This window comes from Monodon monoceros, unplaced genomic scaffold, assembly GCF_005190385.1.
Source record: "Monodon monoceros isolate NGI ecotype Baffin Bay Population unplaced genomic scaffold, NGI_Narwhal_1 Super_Scaffold_6, whole genome shotgun sequence".
NCBI lineage: Eukaryota > Metazoa > Chordata > Mammalia > Artiodactyla > Monodontidae > Monodon > Monodon monoceros.
In genome coordinates this window covers 7,062,119-7,082,473 of record NW_021703783.1, presented here as the reverse complement: position 1 = coordinate 7,082,473, position 20,355 = coordinate 7,062,119, and the positions used below count along the sequence as shown (strand labels likewise).

At 43.4% G+C, this 20,355-nt stretch overlaps 2 protein-coding genes and 1 pseudogene across 2 annotated transcripts in view; 2 read left to right on the top strand and 1 right to left on the bottom strand.

Moving 5' to 3' along the window:
* Nucleotides 1-20,355, bottom strand: part of RIMKLB (ribosomal modification protein rimK like family member B) — a 131,424-nt gene that overhangs the window by 61,377 nt on the left and 49,692 nt on the right. The gene's annotated exons all lie outside the window — the stretch shown is intronic.
* On the top strand, nt 4,064-14,948 carry MFAP5 (microfibril associated protein 5). The gene is made up of 10 exons (XM_029204570.1): nt 4,064-4,189; nt 4,690-4,749; nt 5,716-5,751; nt 8,798-8,842; nt 9,609-9,641; nt 10,072-10,107; nt 11,679-11,705; nt 12,446-12,533; nt 13,156-13,229; nt 14,510-14,948. The coding sequence occupies exons 2-10, from the start codon at nt 4,692-4,694 to the stop codon at nt 14,620-14,622; spliced, it is 510 nt and encodes a 169-aa protein (XP_029060403.1). The 5' UTR covers nt 4,064-4,189; nt 4,690-4,691; the 3' UTR covers nt 14,623-14,948.
* LOC114885139 lies at nt 18,177-19,510 on the top strand (annotated as a pseudogene).

Below are 20,355 nucleotides of genomic sequence, written 5' to 3'. Positions count from 1 at the left end.
TCGTATTGGATCAAAACACTGGTTAGTTGTTCCACTGGCTGTGCTCCTGTATCCTCTCAAACTACTTTCTTCTCTAGAACTTTCTCCTTTACTTTGCATTTGACTCAGTTTTTGAATGTTCCTCTCTCGAAATATTTCGAGTCTTCGTCTCACCTCAATTCAAATGACCAAATTTTGAGTTGTTCTGTGCTGATCATTATGTCAGCCAGAGACGAGTAAGAACCTCTCAGTCTAATCAAGAACACAGACATGTAAAACAAAGAATATAGGGACTTCCCTCGCGGTCCAGTGGTTAAGAATCCGCCTTCCAATGCAGGGGACGCAGGTTCAATACCTGGTCGGGGAACCAAGATCCCACATGCCGCTGGGCAACTAAGCCCGGGCGCCACAACTAGAGAGAAGCCCACGCACCGCGATGAAGGATTCCGTGCGCTGCAGCTAAGACCCAACGCAGCCAAAAATAAATAAATTAATTAAAAAAAAAAAAAGAATACAATAAAGTTGAGGGGAACTTCCCTGGCAGTCCAGTGGTTGGGACTCTGCACTTTCACTGCGGGGGGGCAGGGGTTCGATCGCTGGTTGGGGAGCTGGGATCCCGCATGCTGCGCGGTGTGGCCAGAAAAATAAATTTATAAAGAATATAATAAAGCTGATGCCACAATGATTAAAAAAGAGAGGTAGCTCAATAGAGGGAATGATTAACTATTCAGAAGCGAAGGGGACCAGGAAGAGCAGCATGGGGCTGGGTTTTGAGGTACACATCAGCGTTTATTTCCTGGAGCTGGGAAGAGGATATATATTTGAGAAAGGAAGGAACAGAAAGTGCAAGGCATGGAGGCGTGAAGAACAGAGAGGTATGGGTTACTGAGAAGCGGGAACTCTTCCCTTGCCCAAGTTCTCTGAGGACATATGTTTGCTGGCTCTTAACTCCTCCACTGGGTCCATCTCTTAAGTTTGGCGGTTACCACTTTATTGCTTCATTCCCTCTACACACAGCACTCCCCCCCCCCACACACACACCTCGTATAACCCTCCTTCCTTCCTTCCTTTCCTTCCTTTTATGGGATTTTTGTGTGTGTTTAGGCCCTGGATTTAATTTAGTTGGATCGGACTGTAGCAATAACGTTTCTGTACGTTTGCCCAGAGGCCTTCAGCTAATGGGTGTATTCTTCACAGGCCAGTAAACAGATGAATAAACCAGCATGCTGTCTCTCATCCCTGTCTCCCTTCTCTTTCTTTGCATTCTACCCATCGTGCCCTGATTGGAGACCTCTTTGGAAAACTAACATTTTCCTGGATGTCTCAGACATTAGATTGCCTACATTAAGTCGCTTCTTCACCTGCCCGTCAATTCCATGGAGGACTTTCCTGCATCCTCGACCCGCAGGAGATCCACCCTGTGTTGGATGAGTCTGTGGGCTGCTGCCCAGGGAGTTTTTCCCCAGGGTCAGCGAGAACCTTGGAAGAGTCTAGGCTCACATCTCTGGATGGTAGTTGCTCATTCCTGACCGTGGGTGCTGACTCTGACTTGATGTAATTAAATGATAACCACCAATGAGAAAAGTAAATCAGAAGATCTCTAAAACTGGGGGTCCAAGCCAAGACTCTGAAAACAAACAGGGACTTGTGCTAGAAGGGGCCACCAGAGCTGCCATGAACAAGAAATCACCCCAAGTACTTTCAAGTAAATGGCATTCTTGAATGACCAAGAAAGACTACATGGTGGTTTCTGCTCTTCTGCCAGTTCCTGCCGTGCTTCCTTGTTTCCTCTCCCTTCCTTCCTTCCGAGGTCCTGCTCGCTGCCTGCCTGCTCCCTCTGCCTTGCTCTGAACATTTTGTTCCTGTTTTTACTGCCCTAACTTCAGACTCCCCCTCGAGACCCTAGGAAAGCGCCCCCTCCTACTGCCTGGGGAGGCTTTCCTAAGCTACAGTCTCTGGCTGGGAGCACATTGAGGTCATTGCTGTCCCTGCCAAATGACTGGCCTGAGTTCAGTTTCTCCATCTGTCTGTGCTTCATGGAAAACATGAGTGTGGCTCTAGGCTCTCTGTTGTATGCCCTGCCTTAGTTCTGCTTTGCGTCTGCTTTTGTCTCTTCCCCCACCCCTGCCTCCCTGCCTTTTCTTGCCCTGGCTCTCCCCAGACATCTGTTCTGTAGCCTCTGCATTCTCATTGTGGAACAGATGGGAAAAGATCAAGTTCTGGACAGGTCCGACCAGGAAGAGCTGGGTTTTGTACACAGATTTGTTCTGGGGACTGACCAGAACCCATGTATCTCAGAGATGGACCACGTATAGCTTCCTAAGAGAAACCAGAGGTGCTATTTGCTTATTTCTGACTATGTCCATAGCTCTTCCTTGCTCGTGACAGCTTCCTTCCTTCCCTCCCTCCCTCTCTTCCTTCCTTCTTCCCTTCCATCATTTACTCTCTTCTTTCTTTTAGTCTGTAATCCATTAATACTATCTGCCCTGTCTACCTGTACACTTCTCTAATTTAGCTCATCAGGGAAACACAAAATATAGACTAAAGAAGCTAACAGATAACTTGAAATTTACACACTGCGAGGGCACATAAGGGCAACCATTCTTCAGATTTGAAGTTTCTGTAATTCAACTTTACTCCTCCGAAGTGGAGATGTTGTAATGGTCTAAGCACTAGAGTTTCTAGGAATAAGAGTGAAGACAAAGTTTTTATAGCTCCTGGATCAGAGAAAACATTATGTACATATTACGTGACATGAAGGAAAGTACTGATGGAAAATAAAGCAAGCAGAATGAACTTGGCCCCAATTTTCTTTGGGCTTCTGATAGCATTTTTGTCCTTAAGATTCCAGAAACCAAGATTCTTAATATAAGCTTCAACAAAGACAAAAGACAACATAAGGCTGGAATCTCCTCTCATGGAGCTCCTCCACATTTCAAAAAGATGAGGGTTCTGTGTTCCTTAACTTTTCCTAAGACAGCAGCCCTCCTCTTGGACAAAACTCATGTACTGTCTGTTTGCTTGGATGTAGCAATATATGAGATTCTCAAAGGCGTGTGAGGGGGGCGGGGGGTGGTGAGAGAGTCAAACGTGTAAGTCAAGAAAGAGGCAAAGAAAAAAGAGAAACATAAGGATACAAAGAGGGGCTTCCCTGGTGGCACAGTGGTTGAGAGTCCGCCTGCTGATGCAGGGGACACGGGTTCGTGCCCCGGTCCGGAAGGATCCCACATGCCGCGGAGCTGCTGGGCCCGTGAGCCATGGCCGCTGAGCCTGCGCGTCCGGAGCCTGTGCTCGGCAACGGGAGAGGCCACAACAGTGAGAGGCCCGTGTACCGCAAAAAAAAAAAAAAAAAAAAAAAATATCCGCCTGCCAATGCAGGAGACATGGGTTCAAGCCCTGGTCCAGGAAGATCCCACATGCCGCAGAGCAGCTAAGCCCGCGAGCCACAACTACTGAGCCCGTGAGCCACAACTACTGAGCCCGCGCACCTAGAGCCTGTGCTCTGCAACAAGAGAAGCCACCACAGTGAGAAGCCCGCGCACCGCAACGACGAGTAGCTCCCGCTCGCCGCAACTAGAGAAAGCCCGTGCACAACAGTTAAGACCCAATGCAGCCAAAAAATTAAAAAATAAGTTAAAAAAATAATAAAAGGATACAAAGAAAATTTTTGTTGTGGAATTCTAAAAGGACAAAAGTGAGAAAGGGGGCTAGAGGAATGATTCCAATATGGAAGATGGCCAGAAAAATAGAAACAGATTCTGGGCGCGTGACCGGGGAGGGGGCTGGGGAGCTGCTCTTTAGGTAAGAAGGAACCCAAGGAGAAAGGGAGGCTGGAGCCAGAACGTGGCTCACGGAAGGAAGGCATATATGAGCGCCAGCCAGCCCTTCAAGGGAGGAGCAGCATCAACGTGGTCAGAACCTTCGGAATGAGGGTGTGAGTGACTACAAAGCCCCATCCCCCTTCTCCTCCCAGCCTCATACTGTAGCACAGCTTCAGACTCCTCTAGCCCGGCTTTCTCCCTCCCTCCCTCTCTCTCTCTCTTCCTCGCTCTCCCTCATCTCATTGTTTCAGAGTAGGCCAAATTTGAAGTCCTTTCCAGGGAGTGGCCCTGTTCATCTTACTCTCCAGCCAAAGTGGAACAGAGTGAGAAGGAGAGAGACACATTCAACAACCAAAGGACTCGGTGGAAAGAGCAGAGAACCATAAACAGTGAGTTGTTTTGATTGTCTAAAACCCTAAATAGACAGGGGTAGGGAGTGTGTGTGTGTGTGTGTGTGTGTGCGCGTGCGTGTGTGTGTTTTGAAGGGCTGGAAGAGGGCAATGGGGAATGTCACTGACTTAGAATTGAACAGACATCCCAATTATCCATGGAATCCCAACGAGGAGACACCAAGATGAGTAGATGATATTAAAAAGCCACAGATTTCAAAACAGAAGATTAGACACTAGGGTTGAAAGACGCCACAGGGCGGGGGTCGTCATAAACCATTTACAGTATAAAATTTCCTCTGACTTGGTAGAAAAAAAGGAGAGAGTATAATGGCAAATGATCAAAGAATAGAATTTGAAGGAGAAATGTTGAGTGAAAGAGAGGAAGGGTCTGAGACTTATGGGGCACTAGGAAAGTTCCTGGGAAGATGCAGAGACAGAGATCCTACAGATATCCTTGCCTGCAATTGAAATCTCTACTCTCCCCGCCCACCTGTCAGATATGCTGCTTTTGGGACCCAAAGTGCTGCTGCTTCTCACTGTGCTCATCATTCCCTCTGGTGAGTCCCTACCTTTTTTTTCTCCCTAAAATGTCATTTCCTCAGATGTGGGTGGAGGTGTATGTTAGAGGTTGGATGGAATGAGGCTGAAGGGGAATAGGAGAAGAGATGCTTGCTATTGAGCTCTAGAATTGCCATTAAAGAGAAGAACACGGCGAGTTCCCTGGTGATCCAGTGGTTAGGACTCGTCACTTTTCACTGCCGTGGGTTCAATCCCTGGTCGGGGGAACTAATATCCCGCAAGCCAGGCAGTGAAGGAAAAAAAACCCAAAGGATAAAGAAGCTGATATATACAAATGCATACACAAACATATAAGGATCACCTCACAAGAAAGTCAAGTTTAAACCGTGAAGGAAAACAGTGAATATATACACCTAAGAAACACTAGTACCAGCCTACACACAAGCAGATTCACACGCACACAGAAAATATGTTGCCACATCTATACACAAATGAAAAATGATCTTCACAGATTTCAAAGAATCGAACTAAGAAGATTGACCTCAGAAAGTGAACCTTGGCTTTCAAAAAATCCTACTCTTTTTTTCTTTTTTTTTTAAATTCGGCCAAATGCAGACTGTGAGATGATAATTTTTGGCCTTGTTCAGTAGTGCAGTTAAGAGGGGTTGGCTGTGGGGACAGAAGGATGGGACATCAGAGAGTCTGCCGGCCTTCTGTGTGGATCAGGACCCTACCCCTTCTGGCTGGACTGAGGGCAAGAGGGCCTCTTGAGTCAGGGCATAGCAGAGCTCGCCTTTGTTCTCAGGAATCTGCTCTCTTTGAGTGTTCCCACGTCTGTGTGTAGCACTAACGCTCTGAGTACTTTTATATTGAACTATGACAGAAATAAAACACTGAAAGATAAAGTACAATTTTCCCATCATTTTCTGGTTCATCTTATACAAGCTTTACGGGGTATAGAGCTGGACTCATTCACATACATTTTTCTCCTTCCTTTGATACAGACTGGACACCCCTAGGGGTCAACAGCCAAAGAGGAGGTAGGTGAACCCTTGGAACTGGGCTCTGATGAGGTTCTTATTAGGACAAGGTAGCCAAACGGTTAGAGTTCAAGAATTTGTAATACAACACAGAGGTGCATTGCCAAGGTGTGGGAAATAATAGGATCTAATTCACTAGTTCAACAATCCTATTATCCTGGTAATTGCCTGGTGGTCCAGTGGTTAGGACTATAAGCTTCCACTGTAGGAGGCACGGGTTCGATCCCTGGTCGGGGAACTAAGAGCCCATTCATAAAACATTCTTGTTCTCTTTTGAACTACTGAAATAACTTTCCCCAGACCTTCTCTATGTCCGTCTCATTTCCACTCCCTTGGAAAATGCCCACAGATCCTAACAGAAAACATTTTCCTAACCATGTAATAGTGCAGAAACTAAAATGCAGACCTAAGAAGTCTTCCCAGCACCAGAGCAACTGTGGCACAATCAGACAGAACCCAAAAGTTCTGGCTTCCAAAGGGCCACTTCCTGCAGCTTGATGAAGGATACTCTAATCAACATTCCCAGGCTGCCTCCAGGTATCTAACATAAGTTCTCTTGTTTTTCCCAACCCCTGAGAGCACTGCAGTATGCAACCGGTTAATGGGTCAGAAACCAAATGAGTGGGTCACAACTGAGGCTTTTAATGAGTTAGGATAGACTAAAATAAAAATAGAGTACACTGCAAGTACATTACCAGAGTTAAGTATTATCTTATTAAACTTGTTTCAGTTTTCTTTGTGTATACTGAGGTACAATAGCATTTCTTACTGTGCATCCTGGTAGAGAAGCTAAAATATAGAAAAGTTTTTTTTTTTTCCTCTCTCTCTGTTGTGGGTATGGAGGTCTGAATCCCTACATTTTTGAACCTAGGTCATAGTCAGCAGTAGCAAGACTAAAAATCCAAATTGCTTTCTTTGGGCTGGTTAAGGTCCAGTCCTATTTTATGATTTGTGATGCAGAAATAGTACAAGAAATGATGAAAACGTTCCTTCAGGGAACACTCACGAATCCTTAATAAAGCATTCAGATGGTGGTAGCTCATGGAAAAGGTGGGTAAACTGAGGAATATACAGAAAACTAGTACTCTGCCTGGAATTCTGAGGAGACAGCCAGGATACTCTCAAACCCTTTGTTTGCCCACTGCTCCCTCTGTTTCTGTGCGTGGTTGAACCGGAATGTAGCTGGAGAGAATGGGAAACAGGGCAGGATAGGGCTGCACCCCCGGGAGAATCCACTCCCTTCTTACAGCTTCTGGAATGGTTCAGGTCAGTGGCTTTTCAAATATCCTGTGGGACTGGAACAGACTTGAATTCCTTTTATCAAAATTTGTTCCGGAAGACAAAAGCTTATACTGAGTGTTAAAGATGAGGCTGTTGTCAATCTGATGACCTTCTATCCGGAATTTTTTTTTAAAAGGATGAGTTAAGGAATAAGCAGGGGAAATTCCTTCAAAATGTTTTGTGGGGCTTCCCTGGTGGCGCAGTGGTTGAGAGTCCGCCTGCCGATGCAAGGGACGCGGGTTCGTGCCCCGGTCCCGGAAGATCCCACATGCCGCGGAGCGGCTGGGCCCGTGAGCCATGGCCGCTGAGCCTGCGCGTCCGGAGCCTGTGCTCCGCAACGGGAGAGGCCACAACAGTGACAGGCCCGCGTGCCGCAAAAAAACAAAAAAAACAAACAAAAAAAAAACCGTTTTGTGTATTGCTTCTAGTGCAAGGATCAGAAACTCTGACATGCTTTATAAAAATGCTATTCTCACCAGATTTTAAATCTAACATTTGTAAGCTGACGTCAAGGCAAACTGTGATTTTGCTGACCTCTAGTGGGTAAAACAGATTATGACTCTAAGCCATTTACAATGAAGGTTAATTACCGGTGGGATGGTTAACAAACATTTAGCTCTTCACACCGCTTTGTTACGTTGCTTTTTAAAGCAGAGACTATTTGTTTCAGGAGTTGCTGTTATTTACAGTTTCAGATACAGTTTTCTTAGTTTATCCAAATAGCTTCCACCTTAAGACCTGGACCATTTTTATTTCTTCCCCTCCGGCATTTACTTTCCAAGGATCAACAACAAGGCACTTCCTCTCCCCTCTCTTTACCTCACTTATCACTGAGCATCAGAAAACTACCAATGTTACCTTTTGTGAACACTCTTTTGTGTAAAGTCTATCATCAGACTGATATCCAATTACATCGAAATTATGAATATCAAAATCACAGTCTGCTTGAAACAGATTCAGACAGAACGAACTTATGATTACCGGGGGGAAGGGATAGCTAGGGAGTTTGGGATTGACATGTACACACTGCTACATTTAAAATGGATAATCAACAGGGACTGTACACCGTATACAGGGAACTCTGCTCAATATTAAATAACCTAAATGGGAAAAGAGTTTGAAAAAGAATAGATATATGTATAAGCAAATAACTTTACTGTACACCTGAAACTAATACAACATTGTTAATCGACTATACTCCAACATAAAACAAAAAGTTTTTAAAAATCACAGTCTGAGAAAAACAATTTTCATCTTAAATAAGTATCGCGAAGAGGTCATCAATCCATTATAATTATTAACAAGCTCTATGACCTTGTGTGAGTTATTTATTCTCCTGGTCCTGAGTTTTACCATCTGTAAAAACCAGTACATAGTAATCCCAAATTAGCTGTATCTGTTATTATATGCTAGGATGAAGAAGTCATTCTTGCAGTCCAACAGTAAACCGAAGTCTAAGCGAGAAAGGGCGTGCCTGTGGTGGACTGTCTAATGGCCATGTAGCTCACTCATTCCTCTAAGTAAAGGAGCACACAGGGAGAAGGACTCTCTAGTGTTGGGACTGTACAGGTATCTTTATGGAAGTAGGAAAGTGTGACATTTGTTTGGGCTACAGGGGAAAGGACTTAGGCTGGGAAGCAAGGAAAAGGAAACACCTTGGGATCTTACTATGAGCCCCCTGTGCCTGGCAGTTTCACTTACTGGGCGTGCAGGCGTGGGGGGACCCAGGATGCTCAGGAAACGCTTCCCGGTTGTTTTCATGCAGATAATGTGACTCCAGTGACGCCAGAGACATTCACAGAAGATCCCAGTAGGATACTCTTTTGTTTATTTCTTTGCTTTCAAACGAGGGATAGAAGGGTTGAGGTCTGTACATCCTTCCTTAAAGGAAAGACTAGAACAGTAAGTCCCCTGCACACAAACCTTCAAGTTGCGAACTTTCAAAGATTTGAACATTCTCACGTCCAATCACCTAAGTTAGTTCACGTGTCTGGCGTACACTGTCACGTGTGTGCATCCTCCACAAGTGGCTGTGCCTTTGTGTACTTTACTGTGCGGTACTGTATAGAGTACAGTAGTACAGCATCTTTATTTCAAGCCCAGGATGTCCGGGAGCACGTGTAAAGGCAGCGATGACGTCGCTGGTACTACTGTACTTTACAAGGTACTGTAAGATTAAAAATGTTTATTTTTTGTGTTTGTTTTTTATGTATTATGCGTGTGAAAAGTATTATAAACCTGTTACAGTACAGCACCACACAGCCGATTGTGTTAGTTGGGTACCTAAGCTAACTTTGTTGGACTTACGAACAAACTGGACTTACAAACGTGCTCTCGGAACAGAACTCATTTGTATGTAGGGGACTTGCTGAGGTTCAGAGCTCTGTTGTCTATCTTAGATGCCACCGAGGGCTCTAAACATGCCCAATCTTTTTATCGCTCCCTTATATTTTCCCCAAGAGTCCACATTCTTTCACTTCAATCTTGCCTCCTTTTAGATCATCATCCCTTCATCCAGCTCCTCTTTGCTGCTTTTCTGACTTGCATTTTTCATTCCCTATGTTGTATATTTGCAGATCTGGTGAATGATCCTGCTACAGATGAAACAGGTAGGTTTCACTCCTACAGGTATGTTTCATCTCCTTAAAGATGGCGTGATTCTTGTTAATATTCACAATTATTTATTCTAGCTCTTGAATTAATCATGTATTTTTATCACAGGGAAAGGGATGTTGTTCAGTGACGGTGGGATAAAAGGAAAGAATCCTGCTAGTCCTCTAAAAACAGGAAGCAAAGTGGATTAATAGCTTAAAAAAGCATGAATTAAAGTCTTCCAAAAATTAGCATCATGTCAACAGGCCAAATAATATTCAAAAAATATTTAATTATTTTCAATTAACTTTATTCCCTCGGACATAATACACAAACCCAGCCACAGTCTTGACTTTGTCCTGTTATCTATATTCTTCCCTCTTGCCTTCTGCCTTCCCCTTTGCCAATTCGAAACCCTCCTCACACCGCTGTTTTGTGCCTTTTCAGTTCTGGCCGATATCAAGCCTCCCACAGATGACCTGGGTAAGTTCAGATCTGGGATCCCAGGGCCACCGGGCCCGTTCTGGTCTTTCCCTATCCCCCATGACAGAAGGCAGTATGGCTGGTGAAGGATCCTAATTAGGGCTACCATTTTATGTAGCACAATTGTCCAACAGTATAAGTTAAATTAAAGACATTTTTGATCCCCTAACAAGCAAGAACTGCGCGAGGGGTTTGATACACAAAATACCAAGACTTGATTTTTCTCTCCAAGTTTCTGAGACTGGATGGGTAAAGGTAAGACAAGGGTGAACAAAACTGATCTTCTTCTAGATATCTTTTGTCTAGTAGACAAGATAGACAAAGGAATGGATAACCTTATTCAGTTTTACAAATGCTATAATCAGGATAAGCAAAAGAAGCTGTGGAAGACTCAAAGAGTCCTTGACTATACTTTGTGTTGGGAGTTAGGAAAGGCTTTTATGGAAGGCATATTGACTAGGTTGATTCTTGAAAGACAAGTGAATAGAAAGGGGAAGAGCTTTTAGGTAAAGAAAACAATATGGGCAAAGGCTTAGAATGGAAATGAAAACCAATCAGAAAATAGTGCATGCAAAGGAAGGTCCTAAGCAGATTCATGAACTGGAAAGCCGGCGAGAATGCTTTTGCCTAGTCCCAATAAAATATGATGGCCTGAACTACGTTAGAGGTAAGGGAGAGAAATGAGCTGTCAGCGAGCAGGGACTGTTGAGATGATGTCCAGTTTTCTATTAGGTAGATGGTAGCTATTGGGTGGATGGTGGCACCAATGTGAATACTGGTGAAGGGGAAAGATAAGGCAGTTTGAGATACGGAAGGATCTTTTTTTAAAAAAAAATCCATGAACTCTTCCACAAAATGGCAGTTGGATTTGTAGGTCTTGAGCTTATTAGGAGAAAGATCTGGGCTAGACATATAAGTTTGAGAATTCTCAACATATAAACCTGTAATTGAAGCCATGTGATAGATATAGCATTCTTCCTATGGTATCCTATAAGCAACCCTTCCAAAGACATTTTTACAGATAACTCCCGTGGTTAGTCTATTTCCTCAAGACTCATCTTACTCCTTGGCTTATTCTCCATTTTACAAACTTCGCTGGTATTTAACTTGCCCCTAGGTTAGGGCTGGATGTGACTACGACCCTTGCTATTCTTTACCAAATAACTTTTATCCAAGAACCCATGATGATGTATCTAGAGCTTCCACAGCAGAATAATCATCTTTTCTCCCCTTAGCTCTAGGATGACGCTCTTCTGAGCATGGCTCGTTGCCTTGTGTTTCTACTAAATTTGCCTCTTGATAGAAACAAAGATATTCTCAATACAATGAGTTTCTCAACTCTCTAGGAGAGAAAGGAGAAAGACAAAAATCATTTAAAATCATGTTAAATCTCTTCAATTTTGTGGATCAAAACACCCCATTATGGGTTTTCTTTTAGAAGTGGCTAAAAAAGAGTTATTAATTCATCTATTTATGGGTGCCCCACGTGGGTCTCAAGTAAGGCAACATGACAGTTACAGGGCAGTGACTTCTAGAAGCAGTAATAACTGAATAAAATTTTTGCCTTCTAGCCTCGCCCGATAAAAATACCACCACAGGTATGAATGTCTTTTGCATGTCTTTTTTTAAGCTTTTTTTTTCCTTCCTGAGAATTCCTTGTCCTTGCTCTTGGGAGGATACTTGGTACATCTTCTAGTTTATTTCCAATTCTTTCTCAAAGTGTATTTGTAATACTCTTCATTATCCTCCCACCCCACCCCACTGTTTTACGAGCTCCTGTTATAAAAGTCATGGGAAAAAGATGGGACCACCGTTGCATGGTCCCAGACCAGTCCTCTCCCTAAACTACCTTTGGACACTATCTGTTGCTTAGTGGGTTGGGAAGTGACTGCAAGGACTCCACATGACTGTAGATGTCATGCTTTCTCTAATGTACTGATAATTCTGATGTGCAGATAGGGTTGAAAACCCACCAGAACAGAGAAATAGTGACCCACCTTAGAATTCAAACTCTTCAGAATGGGACTGCTAGCATTTGATATTTCATGTTGCCACCTGTATAACCCTAGAAGGAATTTTTTTCCTAGAAGAGACCTCAGGGACTATTTTAACCCACTTTCCTTCCAGGTAAGGAAGCACCTAAATTTCATTTTTTAGCCAACTTCTATTACTGCTTTGTTTCGGTGACAGGAAGAACATGCCCCAACTTACAGTGATCCCCTGTAGAGATTACTTTGTAGGTTTTCCCCAGCTCTCTCTCCCCTCCTCCATCCCCTTAACCCTTTGTTCATGCCTGTTTGTTATGCCTCCCCGTGTTTTTTATGTTGGGCCTCTTCAGAGTGCCGGGATGAGAAATTTGCCTGCACAAGACTCTACTCTGTGCATCGGCCAGTGAAGCAATGCATCCATCAATTATGCTTTACCAGGTAAAGGTCCCAGAACACCTAGAGAGCATCGTCCATGATAGTGCTTTCATGTCAGTAACTAATGAGCATCCACTGTGGAATTTCAGTCTTTGGAGGGGCAGACGTTTCTTAGCATAACCCTCTCAGCTACTCCTCAAGGTGCCAATGAGCACGTGGGGTATGGATTGAGGCACACAGAGAACAGTTTGACTAATAAGTGTAGACGCTAGAAGGCAAAGGAAGGTGGGGGCTGGAGGTAGGATCATCATGAGGGAAACTCCAGTCTATCAAATTTACCACCTCACTGAAAAAGGCTGGAGCTAAACATCCAAGTGTGAAGGTAGAAAATAGTAGGGAATGGTGGGGAGGAGTATGAAGCTTGAGTCTAGGTGGAGTGTGCAAAGTGTCACCAAGAAGAGTGATTGATCCCATTTCCGTCTTCTACACTACTTGGGGAGGTGGGGTGGGGCGGGGAGTGTGAGGAAGAAGTCTGAAACACTTAAGGAAATCCAGATAAGGGGAGAACAGATAGGGAAGAGTGGGACATACAGGAGTTGAAGAGGCATCGCAGGCCGAGGCTAGTTCTCCCTCTCAATGCTTTTTCTATCTCCTTCCTGCACCGTGACATTTGCACTGGTGGCAGTTTACGGCGTATGTACATCATCAACAATGAGGTCTGCTCCCGTGTTGTCTGTAAAGAGCATGAAGTTATGAAAGGTAAGACTGGCTTTTTCGTGGGGAGGGACGGTAATGAGAGTGATAACTAGGCACAAGACGCTAACAGATCCAAGGTCTGGCTTTGCAGGAGGGCTTTAGGCTATTCCCTGACGTACAATAGCTCCCGTTCCAACACGTTACCCCAAATAAACAATCTAAGGAAAGCAGTACGCTTACTATATACATAACCCTAAGAAAAGCACCCCTCCCCAGATCTCTTTCCAAGTAGACAGTAACCCCTAACTTCTCTTACATAGAGAGAGAAATTTCAGATGCTCTGGTTGCTTTGAAGATCATTCACCAGACTTCTAGATGGAAGGCCAAGTCAGCCATTAAAAATAACAGTCTCTACTCGTCTGCAGCCACGTTCATAACTCTGGGGGGGGGGGCGGGGAAAGCCACTGATTTGGAGGCAGTAGCATTTGGATATGTGAAAAATCAACTGGACTCCTAGACACCAGCTACCTTTTAAACATTCCACCAATTCCAAGAACCATTTACCTTGCTTATTGTGAAATGTCAGAGGTAGAGGAAGGTAGAAAGATTTTACAAGGGTCCAGAGTGTGTGGTTATAGACTGTGCATGGTGGGAAAAAAGATATTTGTCACCTTGCCCCTGGCCAGCCCCAAACGATGGCTGTGGTCGGCAAAGGCACCACACACGAAAGCCACTCTGACTCAGCAACCCGCCTTGCACCAAGCCCCTGAGTAAGAGCTGTACTTAACTTCGCAGAAGGAAACTTGCTGCTTGCCCCCAATTGGCTCTATGCAAGCCACCTGCAAGGGAAGCACCTTGACATTGAGGATGAGTATTTGGGACTCTAGGCACTTTCAAGTGTCTCAGGGGACTTGCTAAAGTTAGCCATTTTCACACAGTAAACATTTAAATGTATATTGAGTGACTGGACCTCATATTTTTGCTGTTTAATAAGTCCACGATTAGAAGAATTGGGAGCAAGGTGTATAAAGGAAACTAAAATTTACCGACCACCAGTGTGCTAGGTACCTTTGTATCCATTTTTGCATTTTCATACTGACAACTATCTTGTTGAGGTGGGTATTTTAATGCTTGTTTTACAGAAAGGGATAGTGAGGTTCAGAAAAGTTAAACTTTCTGGTAGGAAGTAAATAACCAGTAAGTGGCGGGGCTGGGGTTCTAACCCTGTTCTCTTTCTCTTCAACCTTTTCGCTACACCACCCTGCAGTCTTCCCTTTCCTTAGGACACGAGCCCTTGCCATCTTCCCGCATCCTCATCCCATTATGCTCTGCTTCTCTTCTAGATGAACTCTGCCGTCAGATGGCTGGTCTACCCCCAAGGCGACTCCGTCGCTCCGGCTATTTCCGCCTTCCCCCCTGTGATGATGTGAACTTGCAGAGACCCAGTGGCCTGTGATGTCAAGGAAGAGGAAAGAAAGAATGTGTGGGTGGGAGGGAGAGGGAACTGCTCTAAGAGGGAACTTCTTGTCCAACCATTGTCAGCCAACCCATAGACATGAGCATTTCTTAAACCAGTCCCATCGCAATGTCTAGCTTTTGCCCCTACTTCTTGATTTTTCACCCATTTATCTCATTTTTCAGTACTTAAAATAGTCTATAGTATTGCATGGTTTTGCTGCTTCCCCATATCATAGACCTAGTAGATATACCATGTGGCTTAGATACAAACATTCTACATACAATTTCAAGGGAAAATAAACTTCAATAAAATTATTAAAAATAATAATTAACTACTGAATCTGTTTGAGATAGATCTTAGGGTGGAAGACGTTATCACTGTCTACCTTAACTAACCATGGAACTTTATTTTTCATTCAAGAGTTTCCTAGATTCACCCCCATTCACCTACATAGTCCCCTTTACTTTTATTAATTATTCTGCTGGATTGTCCTAACATTTGCCTGGTAGGTCCTTTTTAGGAGAAGAATTATGGTAATTTTTGTAGTTGTAGAAAATTCTCCAGAGTCGAGTTATACAAGACCGAGGCTAAAGAGAGAGGAGTGCACCAGGTATAAAACTATTCAATTTTTCATGCAGTTGTTCAGTCGGCAAGTAGGGCTAGCAAGTCTCATTTACCCACTCATTCATGGTAGTAGGGGGGTTAGCCCACCTCCACAAGTTAATTAGACAACTTAATGTGAAACCATATCCTTGCTCCTAATTTCCTTGAGTGGTTGGTACTTCTTTCATCCTCACCACTTACCAAAATCTGTAGAGATTATATTGTGCAAATGGATTCTAGAGTAGCCTGATTTGGGGCATAAGAAGGGAATTCAGACCTGAACTTTAACACACAAGTATAAAGTTTACCTGACGGTTTACAGGAAAGAGTAAAAGAAACACAATATTCAGACAACCTGCGTTCTAATCCTGGCTCTAGCAGTAACCAGGTAGCCTCAGTTAAGTCATGTTCTCTCATTAGGCCCTGGTCTAATTTCCCCATCTTTAACATGACAAAGTTAAATTTATGTTAGTTCTAAGGTTTCTTTTAACTCGATGGTTTGAGATTTAAATGCATTTTTCGTTTTTCTCAAAGCCTAGATGTTATATGTTACAGAATTCAACTTGGTAAGGGTTGGATTCCTTTCACATTGCGGAAATACTACCTAAATGAGGACAAGATTCTTGCTGTTAAGAAGCAATTTAGTTTAATAGGATTTGCACAACGGATTAAAGAGAAACGCTAGAAAAGCCCCAAAGCATGTAAGCCCTACCCCAATCTCTCAAAGCAAATGTACTCGTATATAGACAGACATAGTCAAGGGACATTGTAGCCACTGTAGAGGCATCTCATAGGCACAGAGTTTCCAAGAATCATTTGAGTCTCTTCATGAACTTGACCCTCCAATTGCCTACTGAACAAGAGGTGGCATTCCCACCAGAAAGCACCCCAATCCCAGTATCGGGTATATTGCAAATTAAACATTTAAAATAAATGTCCCCAATTTCCTTCTCAGAAGACAGTGGTCTTTGGTCTGGTTATTTCTTTTTCTATGTTTAGAAAGGCCTGAACTTAGGCTTTGATCCCATTTTGAAAGCTGAGTAGCAGCATTGCTCACATTTCTCTGTTCTGCTCTTCTCCATTGTTTCCTCCTTCCCTCCACAACTTGACCACTGATTCTCCAACATTACAAATTTGTTTACTCTCCCCCAGACGTGGTCCCCTCCTGGGTCCTCCAGAAAATTCCATTTCTTTTCTGCCTCCTTTAGTCTTACTGGGTGAAGTTTTGTGTTTCACCCTCGCTTTTCTTTTGCATCATCAAATTCCCGTGCTTTGCCGTTTCTCACTGTTCTGATATCCTCTGCCTTTTGTACTCGTCTCTATATGTAAACCAACACTTCTAACTCACTTTCCGTCCTTTCTTTCCTTACCCTTACAAAGGCTTATTTTCCCTCATAACTTTCTTCTAAGAACAGTCCCAGGGCAGTTTTGGGGGGTTGCTTTCGGTCCTAGTTCTTTCCCTCTGTCCTTTCTTCCCCGTTTGCAGAATTCCATTCACCTCCTTCTTGCTGCATTTTACTCTCGACCCATTTCAGTTCCCGATGTTCTAGTTTTCTTTCCTTGATCCTCCCCATAAAAGGATGTGAAAACATTTCACTCTTTATGGTATTAACATTATTTTTTTCCTGGTGAACACAAGTGACAACCTTCTTAAACAAGGAACTTGACGAAAATGTTATTTGAACTAAAAGATGGATCTTTAATGTTGGAATTAACAGACCGGGTAAAAGTACCGTTAAGCAATTTGTGACTGAATGCCTTCCTGGTACCTTGAAGAGACTCACCTGCCTACTCACCTCATCTAAAAAAAAAAAGTTTTACTCTTATTTTCTCTTCCAAAATTGAGTTGATCCTGCTCTGAGCCTAACCTTTTCTCAAATTTCATGCTTCTGATTAAAGAAAATTCTCCTTCCCCCTTGAATGAATAAGTTCTGGAAATTCAAGCATGCACTATACTCTCTAAAAAGAGCTCCTTGCACACTCTCTAAGTATTCATTTGACTCAGATGGTGCAAACCCCAAGCTGTCTCCCCACTTTTGATGACCTCAAGCAGTGCGTGTTGCCAGCCACAAGCTCGTCCCTCCCCTGCCTCGGGCACTCGTGGTGAAAGCTGATTTTAGCCAAATACTTTACACCTGGTCAGAGGTGCAAGCAACTGGCAGTCTCTTAAGGTTCACCTTCCTTCTGTACTGAAGCAGCTGTAACACAGTTAAGAGAGACATCTGAGAAGAAACAGAAGTTGGAGGAGTACCAGATAAGGGGGATAAGGAGATGGCAGAGGGATGATGGGTTGACATCAGAGCAGGGGAACCCGGAGGCTCTGGGAATTCACAAATCTGTCTGGGAGAAGGGAATTTGCAAAGTGTGGTGAAGAGGACCCGAGTTCCATACCGATCCATCTGGAACCTTACAGGGTAGAATGAACATCAGAAGCACAGTGGAGGTGGGGCAGGGCTGTGCTTAGAGTTTAGTCAAATTCAGGGAGGCAAAGATTAGGTTAAAAATACAACACTCCAATAAAAATTGAAATCCTTGGGACTTCCCTGGTGGCGCAGTGGTTAAGAATCCGCCTGCCGATGCAGGGAACATGGGTTCTATCCCTGGTCTGGGAAGATCCCACGTGTCGCAGAGCAACTAAGCCTGTGCGCCACAGCTACTGAGCCTGCGCTCTAGAGCCCACGAGCCACAACTACTGAGCTCGTGAGCCACAGCTACTGAAGCTCGCGTGCCTAGAGCCCATGCTCTGCAACGAGATAAGCCACCGCAATGAGAAGCCCGCGCACCACAACAAAGAGTAGCCCCCGCTCGCCGCAACTAGAGAAAGCCCACGCGTAGCAACGAAGACCCAAGGCAGCCAAATAAATAAATAAATAAAAACTTAAAAAAATTGAAATGCTTGTGTGTTTTAGCATTTTTCACTAACTAAACACCAGCGAAAGTGACTTGACTTTCTCTGTGGTAGAGAGAGGAACAGGTGGCCAGTTTTTTTTGTTTTTTTTTTTTCTAAAAACCAGTCAACCAGAGCCAGAAGCGGCGTCAGCCGACAACTTCTGGGCAGAACCCAAGATGGAAAAGCAAATGTTGTTTATATAAATAGAGGTGCAGAGCCCATAACTTCCTGTTGACAAAATGAGCTTCACTTCACCTCAAACACTCAATGGTTTTAAAAATAGCTGATAGTCACTTAGTAACGAGCTTTGCAAACCCAGCCTCCCCAGCACGTTAAATTCAAAGCAGGGCTTTTGTGTGTGTGTGTGTGGGTTTTTTTTTTTTTTTGGATAGAAACTGGTGCGGGTGAAGAGAGAAAGAAGGAACTGGGAAGAGAAGGAAGGGAAGAGGGAAGTTAGACCTCCCTTCCCTCCTTGTCTTTCTCGGAAAACCAAACATGGCATCTTCCATGAAGAGCTTGTTTTCTGACCACAGCAGATATGTTGAATCTTTCCGGAGGTTTCTCGACAATTCCACGGGGCATCAGCAATGCTGATACTGCTATTGCATGCAGCAATTCATGGACGAGAAGCTGCCGGGCATAATAGCAAGGATTGGAGACACAAAATCTGAAATTAAGATTCTAAGCATTGGTGGAAGTGCAGGTGAAATTGATCTTCATATCCTCTCCAAAGTGCAGGCTCAATACCCAGGAGTTAGTATCAACAATGAAGTTGTTGAACCAAGTGCTGAACAAGTCACCAAGTACAAAGAGCTTGTAGCCAAGACATCAAACCTCGAGAACATAAAGTTTACTTGGCATAAGGAGACATCACCTGAATATCAAAACAGAATGATGGAGAAAAAAGAACTTCAGAAGTGGGACTTTATTCATATGATTCAGATGCTGTATTATGTAAAAGACATCCCAGCCACCCTGAAATTCTTCCATAGTCTCTTAGCTACCAGTGCTAAGATTCTCATTACTCTTGTGTCCGGAACCGGTGGCTGGGACAAGCTATGGAAAAAGTACAGATCTCACTTACCCTGGGATGACCTCTGCCAGTATGTCACATCATCTGACCTCGTGCAGGTGCTGGACAAGTTGGGGATTAAGTATGAGTGTTATGACCTTCTGTCCACCATGGACATATCTGACTGTTTTAATGACAGCAATGAAAATGAAGACCTGCTTTGCGATTTTTTGACAGAAACCTGCAACTTTAGTACAACAGCACCACCTGATCTCAAAGCAGAAATTATGAAAGATCTGCAAGACCCTGAATTCAGTGTAAAGAAAGAGGGAAAGGTTCTTTTCAATAACAGTCTGAGTTTCATAGTGGTTGAGGCATAATATCCCCCATGAGAATGTATTCAAATACTATAGCTTGAACAATTTTGATCGTTCACTTATTTGTGTATTAAAATTATAAATATATCTCATAACATAAACAGAGCATTTTCTCTGATATGTAAAATCTGGAAAAATCCCAAGATATTCTTGGACTTCCATGTGGAATCATATATGACACTGCTGGTCTTATCCCATCCCTTCTATCGGTAAAGAGACTACATGCTGTCTACATACCACATAATCTGGAAAAATGAGACAACTAAGTTTCACGGGCTGATTAACAATAAAATCCTTTCCATTTGTTGATTATAATGGAATTTCCTGGAATACTAATAAAATACGTGCTATGGATTTTTAAAATAAAAAAAAATAGCTGATAACTTTTTTTTTTCTTTCAATTTGTCCAATCACTTTCAGTAAGATTCTAGCTTTTTCTTAACTCAGGGGTCCTGAAATTCTTTTCTCTGTCTCTAGTGTTTTCCTCTTTCATTCCCTTTTCCTTTTTTCTGTGTGTTTACCCAGCCATAAATCTGTACTCTGTAGTTTTGGGGAGTACATTATCGGAGTTCCATACCAATCAATAAGGGTTGAACTCGGAATGATCTCATACATTTGTGAGACTCACCTCCCCCCAACTCTTTTAAAAAGTAATAGATGCACTTTGAGCAAGTATAAGGAAATATTTTAATGGAAAATAACCTGAATTATACTTAAGGGGTTGATGGGCATTGAGGTGTCAACTGTGTCATTATATGTTTTCCTAATATGTTGTTCTGTCCCAAATGGTCAAACACAAGGAGTTACAAAGAAGGGTAGTGAGAACTGCATAGAAAAACACTCATATA